Consider the following 22482-nt stretch of genomic DNA (forward strand, 5'->3'; position numbering starts at 1 on the left):
AATATTTTCAATAAAATAATTCCCACATAAACAAGCCCTAAAATTTCAGCGGATAGAGAGCAAACAGAAAGCTAAAGCACTATGGGTGGAATCCAGAGTGCAGTAGCTAATCTGCTTGCCAAGGAGGAGTTCTAATCTTCCCTTTTCCAGCAGCAGTGTCCTATACGTACCCACAAGTTTTGAGGCCCTCCAGAGCAAGGACCACATGAGGAATGGGGCTTCCACTGGAAGCAATTACTGTTCCCTTCCTCTGAGTTTAAACTCTGCTGATTTCACATATGAATATTTCCTTCCCTTGGCTCCATTTCCCCCCATATAACCCTACTTCTTTGCTCCAGGAAAATACAAATGACATATGATTTTCACAGATGACAGCGGTTTTCATTTGCATCAGCACTGAGGAAAGAGTTATTTTCTAGACGATTCCTTCTCAGCCAACAATCTAGAAAAATATTTTCTAGGTGGCCTTGACCTCTTCCATTTTTCCCTGAGGCTACTGAGCAACTAGTAATACTTCATTTTTTCATACAATAAAGCTGAAATCCATGGTTTGTCTTTGATCACACAGCAACCTTATTTCTAGGCTGTATTATATGAAAAGCTCATAATAATTATATCAACATTTCCATTTACCTTTAAATACAAGTACACATTCCTAAGTAAATTACAATTCTCAAACTAATTTCCTCTTTATTTAATCAAAAGCATGGAAATAGGCTTTCTTGGTCCCCCCCCTCCCAAATTTGCTTGAATTCTACCAGAAAACAGTAAGCATTACCAGTAAGCTAAGCTCCCCCAATGTCACTCCTAAGGAAATTGGTCGGCTAGGATCTGTGATCTAAAAACAATAAAAGTAGGAATTATTATTATATGCAATATGAAACATCTTAGAACATTTTTTGTTTTTGAAAGCCTTATTTACAAGTGTAAAAAAAGAAGTATTTGGGTGATATCCAGCTAAGTAATACGCCGTGTAGAACCAATGAAATTAATGGACTTAAGCCTGTTGATTGCCATGGGTCTTGTCTGGATTACTATAATGTACTTTCCACCTTTGAAGACAATTTGGAGGCATCAATGGGCATTGGAGGCATCCAGTGTTTAGGAATCACTTCCCCCGTCACCGCCATACAATCCTTGCCAAAAACTATGGTCTGCTTCAGAGACCCTTCTCAGAGCCTCTCCCCCACCTCCAAATGTGTGGCAGGTGGGCACGGGACAGGGCCTGCCCAGTGGTGGCACCCAGAATTAGGTTCATAGGGAGACCCATCTTCCTGCAAGGAGCAAAACCCTTCTTAGTTCAGGAGCCTCGTGCTGGACACTGCAACTTCCAACTGCTATTTTAGATTATGGTTAACCTGGATTCTTCTAGTGATGTTGTAATTTACTATTTTATGTTGATATTTCTTGAGTTTTGTAAACCAACTTGATTATATGCTTTATTAAATGTTATGGGGTTAACAGTGCAAAGGAATACAGTAGCATTAACTTTGTTTGCCACCACTAAAAGGAATTCACATTACTTACATCATCCTCATACTTTATATGGATGCTTGTGATTTTGACTTGTACATTTTTTATAACTTGTGTTGCAAGCTTTTCCAAAAATGTATCTTTCTTCTCTTCCTTTGGTTTATCTAAAAACATAAAAGGTGCAAGTCAGCCCCCACCCCCACTGCAAAACGTTCATTTCATTAAAGATTCAAACTATGACACTAAGCAACATTTAATAAAGCAACAGTGAGAGTGAATACCTTTGCTTTCTAAGATTCCGGATTTTGGGGGGGGGGGGATTCTGTTTAAGTTCCATCTTCTCTACATGGGCCAATTTATATTTATATTTGAAGGCAAGGAAGGGAATAAACTTGATAGAAGGTCAATGCTCTCAGTCAGGCATAGGCAAACTCAGCCCTCCAGATGTTTTGGGACTACAACTCTCATCATCCCTAGCTAACAGGACCAGTGGTCAGGGATGATGGGAGTTGTAGTCCCAAAACATCTGGAGGGCCGAGTTTGCCTATGCCTGCTCTCAGTAAAGCACAGACAAGAATTCATTCATGGAAAGGGCCCCCAAAGTGCTGTTGTTTTTACTTAAATTGAATCACATTCTACACAATACTGATTTCAAGTTGCTATTATATCTGCCCAGGTATATTGCCATCTGTAGGAGGCTGACAGAATTGGCTCGGCAGGCCAGTTCTCAGCAACAGGCCACCATTAAGACACACTCCACACACAGGTTTAATGTTACATGAACTAGCTTCAGGCAGGTATGCTTCCCCTCCCCCTCTCCAGTGCAGCCACAAGGAGACTGTAAACTTTCACTTTTGTTTAACATGTCTGAACATTAGCTCTATAAAGTTGCCTTGTTTCCATAAACCACAGTGAAGACCAAGTACAGTGCTTCAAAGTTCACACATAACATTAAACCACAGTTACTTAAAAATTGAAGCAAGAAATTCCAATCTGCTCACTGTAGCAGTGCTAGAAAGAGGGAAAGGAAGTACCTACATCTAAGACTCAGACAGGTAATGTTAAACCATAGCTCAGCATTACATCCAAAACAGGTCAGTGAGCATTTTGTTCACAGTATCCAACATTCCCCCAAGTTAAACAGAAGTTTGTCAGAAGCCTCTAAACCAGGCAGAGGTTCTTTTGACCTACTTTCAACACATTTCAGATTCAGTTAAAATAGGGTTTTCCCCATACATAAAGGCACTGTACAATTGTCTACCTCCAAATTAACAGTCAAACACAACAAACATTTCCCAGACTTATTCTGTCTTGCACAAAACTACACATTTTTTTCTCAGAAATTTCTTCAGCCTACATTTTATGTTGTTTCCCCATATCCTTATCAGATCAAAACCACACATCTGTACTGACTTCTACAGCAGTAATTAGACTGTTTTGCAGCAAAAACAACATGAAGTCTTGCTCCACCTTAGAAACCAACAAATTCATTTATGTCTTCATAGACTGGAATCCACTGCATTTGATGTACTTGAACCAAGTCCACAAAAGCTTATCCCATAATATACCTGCTGGTTTCTATTATGCTAAAATTCTACTTACTGTTTTATAAGTGTATTAAGGCAGCTTCAGACTTACCTTACCTAGCCAAAGACCCTGAATAATTGTCAATGTGTGCTGAATGTTGATTATTTATTTTTATTTTCTAAATATGAGCCTACCCTTAATGCCAAAGTCTCAAGGCAATTAACAAAACAATTAAAATGTTTAAAAAACACTAAAGTGTTTGATAAAAACAAGAATAAAAATACATGCAGCCAGTGCTTTTTTCTAGAAAAATAGGTGCTGGTACTCACCATGAAGTTGTTACAGTGAATGTCACATTTTTAACAACAAAAAAGAGGTGCTGGTACCCATCATGAAGTTCTTACAGTAAGTGCCACACTTTTTAACAAACAAACAAAAAAAGAGGTGTCGGTACTGCGTAGCCTTGAGTACCCCCTGAAAAAAGCACTGCATGCAGCCAAGAATAATTAATAACAAGGTGGGAGAGGGAGATTATAAATTATAAAAGTGTTAATTATAAAAGCACCTAACTAGCATTACAGGTTGCATGAACAGGGCAAGCTTTCACCTGATTTCTCCAGGCACCTAAAGAACTGGGAGCACACCTGGAGAACATGACTAAGGGATATGAATGTCACTCAATAAATATTTCACACAAACCTGGAAGCCTATGCCAATACCCATTTTAGGAATGGCTCCAACAAGCAACTTGTAATATTTAGCCTATTTACCATCTTGAATAGTGAGATGGAGAGGCAGTCTAAAAACTGTAAAATATCTGAACATCAGATCCTTAAAAGGTAGAAGGCAGTAAGTCTCACACATTCTTATTCAAGTATACAGCCAGAGAGCTCCAAGCAAGAGCTGTTTTGCTAAGGACTGCTGATCTTTGCAAAAAATAGGGCACAGAAATAGGGCAGAAAACAGGCTGTTTGGTCAGTTTCAGTGAATATTATCAAACAATGCTTTCATCATTGCCATAACTGCTGAAAGGCAAAAGCTCAGCAGGACTGTGTATGAATATCCAAAACCATAACATTCTTTAATTAATCAAAAGTATTGCTTTGATCACTGAGAAATATAAACAGCTCAGCGTAAGATTAAAAGGTCACAAATGAATGGAATGAGAGAACAGAATGTCAATAAAAGAAGGGGACGTTCTTTTTAAAACACCTGAACACCTTTTCATTAGCACTGGAACATCTTATGAAGAAAGTCAAGGACAGAAAGGAAAAGGTACATTTATTTCTGAACTTCAGAGGGTATCAGGTAAACTAAAACAAGTGACAAACAGATGTTAGGGAGAGGATTAATCTGAGTGATGTTCTATTGGGCATGGACTTCAGAATGGTTTAGGCCTGTGGAAAGGAAATACTTGGATGATAAAAGAGGGAGTTACAACTGAGAAGGTAGTCCAAATGTGTCAACCATCTGGAATGATAATGTGAACGAGTACACTTAAGTATGAACCTACCACAGACTTCTTTCTGTAACAAATGCATCATTTAAAAATGAAACTAGCTGTGTTAAACCTTTCACTACTGTGTTCACTAGAATTCATTCAGGGGAAAGAGCCCTTAATCCTCTTGCAAGATCAAATCTGAACTGCTATTGCTGGATTGTGCCCAACTGAGGTTTGAAGGCCAAACTATTCAAGCACTAATTTGAGCAGGAACTACCCAATTTCTGCTTTAATAGACATTATTATTGTATTTATAATTAATTTAAAATCAATGTAGTTTGTTTATATCCAGTAAAGTCAAAGTCTGACTAACTTACTTGCTAGCCTAAAAGAAGGTTGCACATATTACTGCATTTTTTTTTTTTGGTTAGCTTATAAAAAGAAAAGCAACAGAAAAGGAATATTCAACACACTGTGCTAGTTATACCCACCTTTTGAGTGACCATTACCTTTAAATGATTTCTTAAAACGCTTTTTAGTCTTTTTAGACTTACGTCCTTCTCAATGTAAGCAATTTTACAGAAAGAGGATAAATTACAGTTAGGCAGGCATCATTAAAGCAAGCAATGAAAATAAAGGAAAACAAAAAATAAGATTACTTAGGAAAGACATTTGGAGTATAGAGGCATAGAGTTAGTTTGCAGCTCCAGTATAAAACCATTTCACTATTTAATACTATTCTTTTTTTCCAAATGAGACTATAGAAAACGGATTAACAGCAAAATTATAAAATCTAAAGAGGGACTACAGCCCTAGGCTACTCAGAGTAGACCTACTGAAATTTACATGACTAATAGATTTAATAGGCCTACTCTAAGTGGCTAAGCTACTACAAACAAGGAAGACATTTGAGATACACCTTCCTTCAGCAAAACTTCTATAATTTAAAGACAAAGTTTTATAACAATTGCTGTATCTGCCACCGAGAAGCAGTGAGTCCACTGTGGGACAAGACTCTGGCAGACATCCAGCATTAGTCAAAATAGACTCACTGAAAACAGTGGACTTGAGTAAATTAAACCCATTGGTTTCAATGGGTCTACTCAGAGTGAACTTAGTTGGATATCTCACTCCATCCTTAAAACAGTCCACGTTCCCTAATCATCCCCAGCTCCCTGCAAAAAAAACCAAAAAAACAACAACCCCGGTGATCCACTTCCCAATTAGTCTGTGTATGAAAGGAGGAAAAATTAATCAGACTAAGTAGAGCAAGGGTGCTACAAAAACAAGCACAATGGGGCTCCCTAGACAATTTCAGAAAGTAGGCAAAGTTTTCTAAATACATGGGTCTCTTCTAGGCCTAGCTCTGGGGTAGTAGGAGGCTGGTAGTTCCATCAAGTCTACAACCCAAAATACTGAGATTTGGAGGCAGAGAAGACTATTGCTGGACTTAACGCTCTTTGTGAGCAAAACTGAAGAGAGAAGGGTAAACTGCCAGGGCTAAGACTGCCTGCACATGTGCTCTGAAAAAAGATGAATATGCAGAATCCCTGCAGCCACACTTGTAGAGAAGGGAAGAGACAGGAAAACAGCATTCACAGTCTATTTATAGCCAGGTCTCTCCTCTTTCTCTTTCTAAGTTTGATTACTAGCTAGGTGAGAGACTTTTACATAAGGCAAGAAAAAAAACATTTTAAAAAATGGATACTCTGAAGTCATGGCTTTAGAAGAGCATATTGCTCCACTTCTGGATTAATTTACAACCAAACAATGCCATCATCTACATGTTTCATTCACAGAACCCATTCCAAGGAGACATGACTAAGACTGACATGCTAATCAATAGAATACCTTTCTTACGAAAAAAGAATGCTTCACCTCAGCAATGAGAATAATGGCTTACACCCAGAGATGTCTCACACAAGTGGAAAAACACTTCTGCTTGTGAAAGCAAGCCCAAACAATTTGTCTAATTTCCCCATCCTGCACCATACCCATATCATGGCATTCCAGAGGATGTACCAACCCTTGGGAGCAGCACTTTATGTGGTACAGGCAGCTGTAGGAGAAGGCGTAGAACCCAGGAAAGCCATGCTGGATAAGTGAGTTTCACAGAATCTTCTCTGAATCAAACCCATTATATTTGCAACAACATAAACTCCTGTTGAAAATGCAAGAATCACAGCCTTTATATGTATGATTTTACAGCCAATTTATCAAGAAACAATGATTGAAATAATTACAAAATATTTCAACCAGTGTTCCTTTGATAAATTGGCTTTCAGAGTCTCTGAGGCATGATTGTTTCTCAAAGTACTTTAGGGAATCAGAGCTTCCCTAAAGTTACCATTGAGAGAGTAGTTTAACATTAACCTAGTTCCTGTCACAAGAAGTAGCTTGATCTAGCAGACCAACAGGCATTCAGTTTCCCTTTTCAAATATCTTTTAATGTAATCATTAAGCATGCATACCCACCAGACTTGACATCCTTATACACAATGTCCTCCAGTCCACATATGAAATCTGAATGAGCTCCTTCATCCATATGACAGCAGTAACCAAAATGCACATATTTTAAAACAATAGAATCTACTTTTCAATCTAAACCACTAATACAGGTTTTTTAAACATTCAAAGAGAGAGAACTAGTTTTAAAATACTTAGAAAAACTATTCCACTTTCACCAACAGCCTCTTATTTATCATTGTACATTACAACAATCTACAACATCACGAGCTTCACACACTGGTTGTGTTCACACATCATGCTAAACCATGTGCAAAAGTAGGACCAAGCCCTTGGCTTGTTCCCCCTTCCCCTCTCATACGCCCAAGAGCATGAAACCAGCACTGTTTACTTTCAATTTTAAACTAACCAGGGTTTGTTCTTGCAAGTGAACCAGAGATCTTGGTTTATAACTAACTCTAGTCAGTTTCAAAACAAACCATGGTTAATTAAAGCTGAAAGTAAACAATGAAGTCCTCCTCCCAGTCCTTTGTACAAACCCAAGGCTTGCAGCAACTCCTTCCTGCTTATGCACATCAACCATGGTTTAGCACAACATGTGAGCTGAACTAATGAAAACAAATATAATTTGCTTTATCCTTCATTAGATAGCCAGAGTTAGAAGTAACTGACATTACCATTTGCATGAAGCAAAATGTTTTGAAGGTTTAATGAATAAATATCATAAATCAGTTGCATCATTCCTTCTAGTCCAGCTACCAATGACAACTATCAATTTCTTCTATATAAACAACTTATGAAACCTGCAACACATACATGTATGGAGTATGGTTAAAAATCCATTGTCTGGTTAAGTTGGTAGACCTGCTTTCCTGACTTTCCCCAATTACTCAGATGAAGAATATGCAATGGTCTTTTGCAATGCAGGAGTCAATGTCCATCAGAGATAGATATATGTGTATACACACACACACTGAAATAACACAGGTAGCTTTCACACTTCAAACACTAATTATTACAACTCCATATACTACTTTTTAATTTTTAAAAAATAATGTAATAGTAAAAGCTTCCAAATGACAGCAATGTGAAGGACAACAACAAGAACCACCCTACAATACAGTGTGTTGAGAATGACATTTATGAAGAAAACTAAAACAGATTTCAAACTGAAAACAGATTTCAAACTCCTAGACTCTAGTATCAGGTTAATAAATACCCAGGCAACTCTAGCTATGACCTACTTCAAGACAGTGTTTGGTTAACATGCCCCTTCCGAGTTCTTCAAAAATATCATCTTAGAACCCTCAAGAATAACCATACAATACCTTTTTCTGCTGCTAATCGCAGGGCTTCTTCGATTCTTGATAGCTCCTTCTGCTTGTTATCCTGTAGATATTTTTCTTCTTTTTCTGCATCATATTTAATGCCTAGGAGACAGAGTTCATGATCTAGTCAAAACAGCAAGCCAACAAAGAGGCAGGTATCTCTGACGGCTCTACTTTAGTGCCACCTCCTGACCAAGCTGGTGGCTATCACCGTTAGAAGCCATTTCAGTAAAGAAAAAAAATATGGAAAAGAACTGATGAAAGAGGAGGCAAATCAATTGAAGTTTAAAAAATATACGAAGAAATCAGGCATTATGTTACAGACTGGCTGCAATATTATCAATTAAATGAAACATTTAAATCAAAAAAGAAAAATGGGTTTGCAACAAAAATTTCAGGGCTGGAAAAAGAATCTATACAAAACAGAAGCAAATGTTTATCTAAAATGTATAGACTATTACTTGACTGGGAAGTAAAAGATGAAGAATTGAAAGATGTTATGATTAAATGGGCAAAATATTTTGGGCATACAATACAAATGGATGCCTTGGAAAACGAAGATATTTTATAGGTGGTATCTGACACCTAGCAAATTAGCAAAGCTGTATAAAACAAACTGAAATAAATGCTGGAGGTGTAAGCAGGCAGAAGGAACAATGTTTCATATGTGGTGGGAATGTAAGAAAATCAGAAACTTTTGGGATAGTATCTATGGGGAAACCCAGCTAGATGGGCGGGGTATAAATAAATTATTATTATTAAGAACTAGAAAAATGAGGATATTTTTATACGCCACAACAGAAGCAAGAAAAGGGAAGGGAGAGGAGAGCCCAACAAAAGAAGAGAGGCAGATAAAATAATTTGAATATATTGAGCTTACGAAAATGACAGAAATAATTAGGAATCGAACAAACCAAAAGTTCAGCAAGGAATGGGAGTGTTATAGAATCTATTTTTTTTAAAATGTTCTCAAGTAAAACCTTTATTATGCTTTGACGAATTTTGCAAAATACAAAACAGTTACTATAAATAATTCGTATAACACCAAGAAATGAGAAACATCAAAAGAAGGCAATTAATAAAGGAAAAGTATGACTCATATTGAGGTGGCTGGAAGTCACCTCAAAAGATTAGAATGTTAATGATTGATAATTTAGAATATTAATTATTGGTAAATGTTGGAGGAAAAATTTACTTAGTTAATACGTATTTGTATGTTTTTGTTCATCTTTGTTTTTGGTTTGAATGTTGGATTGTTTTTTCCTTTGGATGAATGTAAGAGGCAAAACTCAAAAAAATAACCAAAAAAGCCTCCTTTTTCACATTTAGCAAAATGGACTGATAATGCCAACAAGAGAGATGGATGGGAGGAAGTAATTCTGGGGCACCAGCTACACAACCGTCCAGTTCAAGTATAATCCTCCTGATCTCTAAACCATGGAATGCCTCAAAACAATGGCTTGAAGTGTATTCACAAACCATGGTTTTGCTCATCCTCAATACAGATGATTAAATTATAAATGCAGAAAATTATGAAATGGTATAGGAAATTTTCACATAAGCAGAAAGAAAGGGCTCCACAGCAAGTGCCTTCTTCAGTAAGGATCACTGCACTAATGCCTAAATAACATGAGTTTGCAATATCTAATATAACACAGAAAGGGAAATTTTACATAATATTACAAAAAAGGAAACAACAATAACATGTATTTTATACACTTTCTTGTGAATAAGCACCATGGAACATAGTGGGACAAATTTCTGTAAACACAGATTAAGCTATGTGCTTAATCCAATGACCCACAACAGCCTATTCTAAAGGAATCTTTCTTGTCTTCAAATTCTGTGTAAGGCACTGGCAATACATTCTAACTACATATTGCATTTCAGATTACCCATCAACCACTTACTTGCCCCTGGGACAACAAGAAGATATAAGCCTTCTAGAGTTGCAACTACTGCGTCACCATATAAATTCTTCCAAGGAATCTTCAAAGTAAGCTTATCTAAAAAAAATCAAAACATTTTATATTTCGGTGAATGAGCAAAGACTGAATCATGCAGGTGAAGTCTGTTTGGAAAAAATATTGTTTGCCTTGTTTACAATGTAAGAGTTTTTGCCAAGTGATATTTCTATTAGGCTGATCCCAAGGCTCCAGATGCTTCACAGGTGAAAAGGGCCATCAGATCTGCTGTTCTATCAAAACTGTGTATGCTAATGAATAAAAAACAGATAAGAGGAGTAACTGTTTAGTTTCTGATCCCAAAAGATGCCAGGATTTGTTGCATCATAAATCTGTTGGGATGAAACGCAAATATTTACAATTTTCAGGTTAAAAATAACAAACTGTACATGAACAAGGGGTATCATTCGTTTCATTTTCACATGGGAAACACAGTACTTGTAGCTCTAGAGAAGAACTATATTACAGGGCATTGAAAGTTAAGCACATGTCTTGGCACAGGATTGCAATCTTAATCTTGGACTTCTTTCATTATACCCATAACACACCCAAGGTAAATAATGCAGGAAAATCTACAGTTCCTCAAAGTAAGCTTACTCTTCCTGTGTTCCCATTCAAATTACACAAAATTAAGAAATGCAGCCAAGCAAGAGGTTGGCATTTTAATTATGCATTTGCTTTTGGTGGTTTTATAAGAAACACTTTGAAGAGGAAACAAAACTGAACCTGAGAGCAAGACAAATATTTCCCAGCTTTATAAATAAGCCCATAAAAGCTACTAGTCTTCTGAGAGCAAACAGACGAGAGGCAAGGAGCTCCAGCTCCTCCAGCAGCTGACCATATTTCTATGCAGAATGTGAAGGAGAGGATTTCCCTCCGCAAGCAGCCTGCTAGGTTTCTATGCTGGGTACAGAGGAGACACCAAGCACTCCATCTCTTCTTTGACAGCCTGCTCACCTGCATGCACGCAATTCCTTGTTATCTGTGGCTGTTTTCAATTTGGGTGGGGTGGTTTACTCCTCTATTACTTCCTACAGCTGCCACCTAAGCAAGAAGCTGTGAGAGCCATCAGCAGCAGCTAAGGGCAGAAGCCCTGACCTGTGAGGGGGCTTAACAACTGCTGCTTCAAGAAGTCAGTCCAGAGCAGGACATTTAGATGCAAAGTGGCAGTTAGAAGATTGGAAACTGGGGGAGGGGGCGCTTATATATACCAATTTGAAAAATAAATATTATACTTTATTGCACATTTTATAATAGGTGGCATAGAAATACAAGGCTGTTCTAGGCTTTCCACTGCTGGATTCATGCATTTTAAGTATGAAGTCATATATTCTACTTCAATTATTTGCTAAGTGATAAAAAATCATGAGCAGTTATGGTCCATCATATGATTTACAGAAAGCATCTGACAGAAGCTTGTTTGTTTTCCTTGCATCACCAAACTGCAAGTTACTCTTAAAACTTAAATGAGTATTAATAACAGCAGTCCATAGGACAGAGTCAGCTAGAATAAAAGCCCATAAAACTCCAACAAACATTCAGATCCAGGGCATCTGTTTAGGACAGCAGCAGAGTGGAAAATAAAAGGAAAATATAACCAGGAAGCAGAGGGAATGAAACTGAAGTGTTTCCCCCAAGATAACCAAGCACAATATTATAGAACCCTCTCAATACAAACAAATGACCCAATTAAAATGGTCCCAGGAAATGAGTGCAGTAGTGGGGCAAAAACTTACAGCCAACCTGAGAAAACAAGTATTATCCAACTTAAAGACCACTAATTCCTACAGCGATATTCCGAAAATTTATAATGAGATCTTCCAAATGTTCGTAGAACTTAGTACTCCACCTAAAGTTTGGGTACTTAAACATAGCGCTAGCCCTTGGTTTGACGATGAATGCTTCCAGCTAAAAAGAAAACTGCGCCAAACATTTAAAAATAATCGCACTAAACTAGAGCCCTCTTATCTTGATGAAAAAAGAAAATATCATTACATTCTGGCCGAAAAGAAACAGAAATATGCAACCCAAAAATGGCTACAATTACTCGACTCAATTCAGAGTAAAAATAACAAAGCGTTCTGGAACCTAGTGTACGGAGGATTGAAACCCGAAAATCAACTAACTCTACCACCAATTGCAGAATCCAAATGGTCCCAATATTTTACATCGGTATTTAACAATCTACACAGTGAACTTAAAGGAAATGAAACCACTAAAAATAAAATCAATAAACTCCAGGAGTGGCCAAGGGTAGAAGAAGAGGAAATTAGAGAGATAGTTAAAAATTTCAAATCGGGGAAATCTCCTGGGCCAGACGGTCTACCAATAGAATTATTTAAGACCTATATAGATTGGTGGGCAGAACCCTTAGCTCAATTGTTTACTCTCATAGATAAATATGGGATCATACCTGAGATATGGTTAAGATCAATAATTATCCCAATCTTTAAAAATGGCGACCCAAAAGAACCAAGGAATTATAGACCGATAAGCCTATTATCAGTGATAGGGAAAATCTACGCTAAGCACCTTTTATCTAAACTCCTTACCTGGATGAAAAATCTAAATTTACCAGGGAAAGAACAAATAGGTTTCTCCAAAGGTTGCTCTACATTAGACCATTGCCTTATACTTATGCATTTGGTTGAAAAATACAGATCTCAAAGGCAATCTAAGATATATGCTGCTTTTGTAGATTTTCGTGGTGCATTTGACTCAATTGACCGCCCAAAGCTGTGGAGGAAACTCGCAGAATTAAAAATTGATCAGCGCTTATTGATCCTAATAAAAAATTTATACTCTTCCAATATCTGTCAAGTCAAACTTAACACCAAAGGTCACCTTTCATCAGACATCCCAAACTCGAAAGGGGTAAAACAAGGGTGTATTCTTGCCCCCTTCCTATTTAATTTATTTTTATCAGATTTGCCAGATCACCTTCAAAAAATAGAATCACATGCCCCTAAACTTAATCAGAAACCAGTTTCTCTATTATTATACGCAGACGATGCTGTTCTACTATCATTAACGAGCTTGGGTCTGAAACGCCTTATATCTTCTCTGATCCTTTACTGCGAATGTAACAAGCTCTCTATAAATTACGAGAAGACAAAAATTTTGGTCTTCTCGAATGGTTGGAAATTAGAGAAATGGAAAATAAGAGGGCAGGAAATTCAACAAGTGAAAATCTATAGGTATCTGGGAATCTTATTCCAGAGCAATTTAGGGTGGGCAAATCATTGCACAAATGCCATAAAACAGGCAAAGTGCACCTCATCAGCTGTTGCCCGTTTTTATTATCAGAAAGGCAATCAATTTATTCCTGCGGCCAATCAGATATTCCAAACAAAAGTGCAATCCCAGATACTCTATGGAATCCCGCTATGGGTCCAAGCATATAATAGTGACTTAAAAAAGATTCACTCCAGCTTTCTGAGACGTATTCTTGGACTCCCAGCTGTGATCAAATATGAAACAATGTGTGCAGAAATAGGCATACACACAATGGAATATTGGGCCTGGTCCACCTCAATAAAGTACTGGTTACGCTGCCATTTTCGCTGCCCTCCATCAAGTCTGCTCGCTGATTTGCTCAAAGACTCCTACAAATCAAGATGGTATCAGTACCTCGAAAAAAAGATTGAATCTTTAGGCATCGAGCTGGAGCCCCTGTACAATTCTAATGAGCAATACATTTTCCATAATATCCTAACTAGACTAAAGGATGTCGAGAGGCAAAATATTATGGCAGCTGTAAACAAAATTTGTTCGCCCATATTCTATGATTTAAATATCTTAGATAGCAGAGCCAATTACGTCACCAAATTAATAATTCCAGCCCAACGTAGGGCTTTTATGCTGGCCCGTTTGAATGTTTTTCCCTCAGCATTTGTCAGGGGAAGATATCAAAACATCCCTAGAAATAAGAGATTCTGCAGATGTTCTATGAATGTCCCGGACACGGTAGAGCACATTCTCTTTCAGTGCCCATTGTACAGTACGCTCCGTCAACGCGTGCTGTCCCCTCTTCTGGGTGGTCTGGAGCCCCAACAAGGTGAATGTGTGGGATTCTGCCTATCCGACGTTGACCAAAGGGTAACGGCGGGGGTAGCCGAGTTTTTGGTAGCAGTCCTCCAAGGAGCAGGTTAACAAGGAAAACCACTGATTTTATATGTATATATATATATATGTATGTAGCCAACTGCTGCCTTTCTGTTTATATCTCAAGGCTTTTATATGTTTCTTTCTCTTTTATCGTTTTATTTGTATAATGCCTAATAAAGGTTTGAATAAGTAAGAATAAGTAAGAAGTGTTTCCCATCCTGCAAAGTAGAAAATATCTGAATTACAACTGTTTCCCCACAAATGGTATTCTAATTTAAAATGCAGAAAACATTATTCTAAGCCTTATAAATTGGCCAAGTAATTGTTGTGTACTTTGCCCAATCTCCTTGAAAAATGCAGCTGAAGGTTCTTAGCTATTGTACACTAATACACAAACTACCAAGATGCTACTAACTTCCAGCTTTTCAATCTCCAAATCAAAATGCAAATGAGAACCATCTACTTACCTATTTGTCCAGCCTTTACTCTAAAAGGTACATCCAGCTCACTCTGAGAAATGGGGGGGGGGGGAGGTGGTAGAGAAGAGGAAATTAACATACTCATTACATATCAGAAGGCTCTTACCACTGGCTTTGCTTTATAGTTTTAAAACCTGTTTAAAGTTGTTGAGTTTAAGAATTAGAGCAAAGTAACAAAAAGATTCATCAAGCACCCAAAATGCATGGTAAATGCTATCTTCCCCCACTAGTATGTTTACTAAAGTTTGGGCCAAGGCTGCAAAACATCACTGGGGAAATGCACCTAATGACATGCTAACATGGAAGCACAGAACAACAGTGAAACTCTTGCGGATGGAGCAGAGAGACCTCTAGCTAAGCTACCTCTTCTTCCCAAGTAAAACTGAAATAAGCATTCAATTAAGTATTGGACCTAAGAGTATTTAGGCACTCTGGTTCACAATTTGTTTACTGACGTACTTAAGCAACAATAGTTCCACTGACTTTAATAAACAAATCAGAGCAGGACCCAAATTATATATGATACAGGGGCCTGTGACTGGATATCCCAGCATCTTCTTTAAAGCTAAAAAGAAGACATGAGATGGCAAGGTAGGGATGGTGAGAGGTGTCTCCAGACAGTGTCAGAAACTGAGATATGAAAGCTAGGAGCTAAATGGCACCTTAAAGCTAGGTTATGGGCACAATGGAGTGTCTAGGCATGCCTTTTTAATGACAAGAATACAAAGCTGAAAATGAATGAACTGCAGTTAAAATCTTATGCTCATTTTTCACATGGTCTAGTCCTCATCTTAAGACTGCAAAAAACAAAGCCCCTGTCCGCCCCTTAATATGCTTATGAGAGTCCCTTTTCCAGTCTTCAGACAGTGGCTGGAAGTGGGGAGGCAGAAAAAGGTCCTCATTTTCTTTCCGCAGTGGCAGTTTTAATCTGAAATCTTAGGCTCAGTATGGCACCCAGAGCTCAGAAACTGCTCGCATTAATGAAATTCCCTGCTGCAAAATGCACCTAGAACAAAGGGAGTTTCGAACACTGGCTCAGGACAACATTGTGGAGGGAGGGAGAGTTCAATCAGACTATTCCTGATTGTTCCTCACCACTACCTCTTATTCACCTGTTGGAAAAAAGACAAAATTACGCAAGTGTATAAAAATGAAGGTAAAAAAATGAGACTTTGCTTTTCAATATGTGATCTTTTGCATAGGAATCAACATTACCCCTTCTCTCGAGAGACTGCACTGGTCTGATCACTCATATTTTCTCAACATGAAATATACAGCATTATTCCAATGTCTCAATCAAAATTAAGGAATTTTTAAAAATCTAATTCTCTTAAGTCGCTAAAAAAAATGCATCAGCTACAGCTACTGTTCAAGCTTGACCTGCACAGTTTAAAAAAGCAAACCCAAGCAATTTCCTAGATGACAGGTGGCTTACCAGTGCGTTCTCCTTTATCCTCAAGTTGTCAAGTGCCACATTACCTATATAGTAAAAGAAATCAGATATCAAGATCTCTTTATTTTCTATGAACTATCTATACAAACACATCCTAATAGAGATTTCAATTCTTCCAGTAACCAACGCTTGTGGAAACAAAAGGGAACCATTCACATAAAAGAGGCAGCTATCTACAGGCTTGGGGCAACCTCAGGATTTGCGGAAGTACAAAAGAAGAAAATTAAACCATCAGAGAGACCCCCAAAAACAGCCCATTGAGGATCACGCATGCTCAGTGGGCTCAGAATGCTAACTAACCAGGGACTTTAAAAAATGGAAAAGGGGGGAAGAATGAAATATTCTTAGTGAGGGTAGTGCACAGCAACACAGCACGCTAGAACAGTTTGTTTTAGGTATCACTTTTCTATTCTAGAACTGCAAAGATAAACTTATTCTAATGGTTTTGAAATCTTTTCCAGTTTCAAAATGTATGTACAATTGTACTGCACAGCAACATGTAAAGATTTATGAAGATATCATAAGGAAGAAGATGCTAAACATTTCACTAATCCATAAGAAAAGCCATGCTAGCTTTAACTAGTCATTCTTGTAGTTCAATAGCAGCTTAATTTGAATCTCTTAAATGCACCCAGTTTTGTAGAGAACAAATTAACTACATAATGGATAGAACATGTTTTCATACTATAAAGAGCTTGTTGAATCTGGTCAAGAAAGAAAGTCTTTCTACTGAAGTCTTTCACTTTCGTTTACTGTGATATTCATCACAGTGCCAATCTCAAGAAACACACTATGGAGTTCAAGATTCTTACAGTTCATGTTTTGATTACTTTTAAAGTAGTGTACTGTCATTTACCAAGGATAATCAAATAGCTACACATACTGTAGAGGGCAGGTGAAGCTAGTCAACCTAGGAAGGTAGCCCATCTAGGAGAAGGAAAACTCTGATCCTAAAGAAAAGGCTAAGGAGTTAAACCTCAACAAATCCAGAATGGAGCCCAGACGGTTGGCTAGCCCCTTGTACACCTCCTTCCAGCAACTTCTGCGGCCAAACTAGTGTCAAACATATTGCTTGGGTTTCCTTTGGACCACATCAGCAAGGCTGAGAGGGAGGGTCTTGTCCTCTGGGCAACCACACACACTGCCCCACACAGTACTGCTAACACAGCAGTTTGACTTCACCCCCAGAGGCACACTCCATTTTCTCTCAAGACAGAAGGATGCCAACAGCATGTCTAAAATTATTTTTATTAATTTACTTATTACCCACCTTTCACCCTAAGGTCCCAGTGTAGGTTACAGCATTACAAACAATTATTAAAAATCATTTAAATATGGACATTTGCTTTCTTTTGTAATTGTTTAAAGCAGAGGTTTTCAACCTTTTATGGTTCCACGGCTCCCTTGATCAACTACTTTCATTCTGTGCTACCCCTGTGGGGCTCAGAAGCCCAGTTATGTCACCCCTTGCCTGTAGACCTGGCAGCCCCTCAGCCTCCTCTCTTCTTCCCTCTCCTTGGGAGTGCTCTGGACAGCCACAGTTGCCGCCCCTAATCTCTGAGCTGCGTCCCCTTCCCCAAAGAGAAGTGCCTCCTCACACTGCCCCCAAGGGGCCCTGGAAGCACCCCTGGCCAGCCCCAGAGGCATCCTTCACCTGGGGAGCTTGTAGCCAGAGCTGCTGCAACAAACAGCTGTGCAAGCCTTCGGGAGGCAGAGAAGAGAGGGCATCAGAGGAAGGGAGGAAAAGAAAGAGGGAAAGAGGCCAGTGTTGCCCGCGGCACCCCGGACCAGCATTCAAGGCTCCCCAGGGTGCCGCGGCACACTGGTTGAAAACCACTGGCTGAAAGTAATACAAAGCCAAAACAGAGGGCACATTTTTAAACATTCCTACTCCATGAAAATGCACTGCACTTTCAACCATTTTTACAAAGGCCTGCAACAGAGGCAATTGTTCACCTTGCGGCTCTTTCCTGGGCACCCAGAAGGAAGGAAAATGTTTCTTGTGCTCATTCTAAATGTGCTTTGCATTGTCATTTTGCAACCAAATCTTTAACACTTCACCAATATGATTGGGCAGGAGTGTTGCACAGAATTCACCAAACTGGCCTCCTGTGCAAAGACTTCTGCTTATAAACTAGGACTTTCCCCTTCTCCTCTCTCCATGTGCCCCCCACACACGCCAAAATTGCATCACAGGGGGTGGGGTGGGGAAACAAAATATGATTCCGTTTGGCAAGCTGGAAGGAATCCTACCCGCTGTCCTAGGATTAAATTTATTTTCAAATAAACCAACACTTCTGAAAAACTACTATTTTGTAATAAAAGCAACTCAGTGTTTAAGAACTGCTTCCTAAAAGGAAAAAAAACTTTTTAATCTAAATTGATCAATTGTCTAAGCACGGCAACCCAACAAAAAGCCTTGAGCCAACCCTGATAACAGTCTAGCCAAGAAAACAAAAAGCAAAAAAAAAACCTTTGGTGTGCAACAAACACCCCACTCAAGGCCGTAACTCACATAATCTACAAACTGTTTCTTCTTCCAAAAGAACACACATAGTTCCTCTTAGTCATCACATGATGGGTGATTTTCAAGGCAATATCTGATGCTTTCTTACCCTTCCAATCTCTCTCTTTCTCCACCCCCACCCCACCCCAGTTCTCTTGCTTCAAGCCAGCCCAACAAAGTAAACAACATGATCCCAGCTAAAGCCATTGCAGAAGGAAGGATATTTTTTACAAGGAAGCTTCAAAATCCCTCAGCTTAATTTGACACTAAGGAAGTAGAAATAAAAGCAATAAAGTTACTGGTTTCATTTTAGGCTTTCTGGAACACCAGGATCTCTACTAGGGAGTAGGGGTTCCAGGTAAGCCCTGCCCCACATAATTAATCACATGATGCTGTACGCACCCACCGCATTTTAATGGCAATACCTATTAATGGGGGGGTTGGCCCCCTCAGATATTTTATTGGGTGGGACAAAGGGACCTCGACTCCTAAGAGTTGGCTCCTATGAGCTCTACCTTAAACATGTATGCTGTCCCTATGTCATGGATGGGGAACCTCAGGCCTGACTGTCAATGTGGCCGTCCAGTCCTCTCTAATCCAGCCTATAGATAGAACTCTCCCCAGACCACCAACCCCACCAGTCCCACTCCACAGTCTTCTTCAGGTGCTTCTGCCTTGTACTTCAATAATGCCCCTTGGGCTGAAAAGGGATCATGAAAAGGGATTCACACTGGCTTGGATGTGTCCAACACAGATATTCTCAAGATGAGGAACCACAATAGTAAAATATTATGGCAACAGTACTCCAATTTTAACTGGGAGAAATGGATGGAGGCCCCCAAATTCAACCTGCAACCTAGCTAAGACATCATCAGTTTTCTTCCCATACAATGAAAACAAAAAATTCCCTTGTAAAGGAATTATGAGCTGGTGAGTAAAAATAAATTTATTTAAAAACATGGGGTTTTTTGGTAACATAATTTAAAAGTATCATAAATTTAAAGTGCACAATTTTAAACTCAAAACTGAATCAATGACCCTCTAATCCAACATTCTGAGTTAGCCTGTTCTATTATATATAAAGCCAAACAAAAAATGCCTTCCTGGTGCCTGAAAGCATTATAAATAAACCGTAATAGATCATGTGCTATATTTATTATTATGACTTGACATGGTGGGGTGCAACTTAGCATATCAAAACCTCAGATGTCACCAATTTGATCATTAAAGAAGGAAACCAAGTTATACTTTAAGGAGACGTGGCTCTTTGCGAAATAGGTGTGATCATATTTGGCATAACATTGCAAACAGTTTCCAGTTCTTGAGGCATTATAACCTTTGACTGCCTACTTAACAAAACAGGAATATTTCACAATCTGGTATATTTCCTAGATATAACAACACAACTTAATGCAATGATGGGGAAGTTCTGGCCCTCCTTATGTTGTTAAGACTACAACTCCCATCATCTCTAAGCACTGGAAATGCTGGCTGAAGCCAAGAGAAGCTGGACTCAAACGTCTGAAGTCACTGTTCCCCATCCCTGGGCTTAAGGGGCTACCTGGACTCAGCATGAACTCTCAAAATCATGCAACAGAAGACTTGCTGGTATTGACCTATAAAGCCTTATATGGCTCAAGGACCGACCCAGACTTTCCAATTGTCACCTGAGGCCCTTCTATATGTGCCCCTACCTCAGGAGGCCGAGAGGGTGGCAACACAAGAACGGGCCTTTTCAGTGGTGGCTCCCCATTTGTCAAATGCTCTGCCAGAAACAGGAATAAGAGCACAAAATTGGTTTGGGGAGCACAACCCTTGAATCAGAGAGGTGGTGCATGCATAAGCCCAACTGGAGAGGGACCTAGTCTACAGACCAGAAGTCACCCATCTAAAGATGAGAAGGGTCATAAAATTGGCATGAGAGACAAAGCGGAAGAAGCTAAACTGATGGAGGGAATAAGGGGGTGCAAGAGGAGGCTGGTCTGATAGCGATAAGGCCCCTCCCCCCCCACTGCACCTGGCTTGAAGAGGAGGGGGAAGGGCCTGTCAGAGGAGCACATGGGGCTGGCAGGAGGAGGAAGGGGCGCAGCACCCATTTCTGAGGGCGTAGGAGAAGGGGGGGGCTCAAGGGGGTGGAGCAGGCCAGGGGGGGTGAGAGACCCGCCTCCAATTCTCCTTCTCGCTCTCTCTGCCCGCCCCCCCTTGGTGCAGAGACAGGTGCGTCCCCTCCCCCCCCCCGCAGGTAAGGAGGAGCCTCGCTTCCCCTCGCCCCCCTCCGTCCTTACCCCCCCAGATGCCCAGCTTGAGCTGCGACTTGTCCAGGTTCTCCACGTAGCCGCCCAGGAAGCGGTTCAGCAGGTCGGCCACCACCGACTCCAGCACCATGGCGGCGGCGGCAGGGGGGCGGCGGGGGGGCAGCAGCGAAGACGACGACCTCCCTCCTCCCTCCCTCCCTCCGGCCTTCCCTCAGTCACCAGCTTCGCTCACGCCGAGCGGAGGGGAGGGGGAAGGAGCAGGCGCCGCCGCGTGACCCTGGCCGCCGCCGCCGCCGACGCCGCCTCCGATAGGCCGCTGCGCGCGTGACCCGCCACGCCCCTCGGCGGGCGCTTCTTTTTCCTTCTCCCTCTCCTCCTGCTTTTCCTCGCGTGCTCTTGCCCTCCTGCCTCCTCGCCTGAGGCAATAATAAAACGGAGGAGGAGGAGGGCGCTTGCCTTTCCCCGGCCGCCTCGTCCTCGTTCTTCGTCTCTTCCTCATTTTTTATTTATTTGAAAGTTGTTGCTTTTTAACTGAAATGGATAAATAAATGTGGCTTGGGAATTCTCTTCCCTCAGAGAGGCTTGTCTGGTACCATTACGTGTCTTTAGGCACCAAGCCAAAAACATTCATTTTCCATCAGGACTTTGGGATTTGGTTATCTCTGGCCTTTTGGGGAGGGTGGAATGTTTTAATCAATTTTTTTATTATTAAAAAACAATCGGCTTTTAGATGTTATTTATTTATTTTTTAAAATCCTGGTTTAAAACAGTATGTAGGTGTGTGTTTGTAGAAACTGACCAATAAATTTAATAAATAATAAATTGTGCATGATCACCCACCCCAGCTCATTATATTAAATATGACACACACACTCCTAAAAAGGTCATGGGTGCTTTAGCTGAGATTCCTGCATTGCAGGGGGTTGAACTAGATGACCCTTGGGTCCCTTCCAACTCTAAGATTCTTTGATTCTATTATTCTTTGATACTATTGTTTTTCTTACTGTTTCATGTCTTTCTTCTCAGTCCCCTGCAGCTGCAAAGGAGTACCTATGATGTACCAAGGCAGGTACTTATGCTGTTCAGGATTCTCCAAACCCATCAGTAAGGATTGGATTGAAAGGGATTTTGCCAGCCCCACCCTGCTGCCCCACAGCAGTCTGCAGGATGGCTGGTGGGAAGGGTTGGGATTTGGCAACCAAATACAGATGGCACATGCAAGCAGACATAGTCCACAAATTATCAGGTGTGGTCTAGCAGGCTGGGGCAATGGAGAGAGCCTTTTCTGTTGCCATCAGGCATGCCTAGTGTTGTGACGTGGGGTTTGTGATTTCAGCTCTCTTGACATAATATGCTGGAGACAGTTCTGTAGTAACACTTCTTTATTAAAGCAAACAAGACTGGGAACTGAGGAGGGGAGAGCTACATTTATAGGGACAGGGAACTAGCTAGAAAGGATACATTTTGGAGGGAACAATATCAG

The 22482-nt window shown here is 39.9% G+C and overlaps 1 protein-coding gene across 5 annotated transcripts in view; it reads right to left on the minus strand.

The window, feature by feature from the left end:
• The window catches only part of VPS13C (vacuolar protein sorting 13 homolog C), a 100312-nt gene extending 79146 nt beyond the window's left edge, over positions 1-21166 (minus strand). For 3 of the 5 annotated variants that reach the window (XM_053365348.1, XM_053365347.1, XM_053365352.1), the window contains exons 1-9: positions 21030-21166; positions 16221-16264; positions 14774-14816; positions 10146-10241; positions 8236-8337; positions 6917-6976; positions 4933-4998; positions 1528-1637; positions 779-838 (exon numbers count right to left, since the gene is read on the minus strand). In XM_053365348.1, coding sequence (XP_053221323.1) covers positions 779-838; positions 1528-1637; positions 4933-4998; positions 6917-6976; positions 8236-8337; positions 10146-10241; positions 14774-14816; positions 16221-16264; positions 21030-21129 — 681 coding nt within the window. In that variant the 5' untranslated portion in view covers positions 21130-21166. The remainder of the gene's footprint in view (positions 1-778; positions 839-1527; positions 1638-4932; positions 4999-6916; positions 6977-8235; positions 8338-10145; positions 10242-14773; positions 14817-16220; positions 16265-21029) is intronic. The other 2 variants (XM_053365349.1, XM_053365351.1) reach the window with 2 other exon arrangements.
• Between the last annotated feature and the right edge of the window lie 1316 nt (positions 21167-22482).

Source organism: Podarcis raffonei, chromosome 14 (assembly GCF_027172205.1).
Source record: "Podarcis raffonei isolate rPodRaf1 chromosome 14, rPodRaf1.pri, whole genome shotgun sequence".
NCBI classification, from domain to species: Eukaryota; Metazoa; Chordata; class Lepidosauria; order Squamata; family Lacertidae; genus Podarcis; species Podarcis raffonei.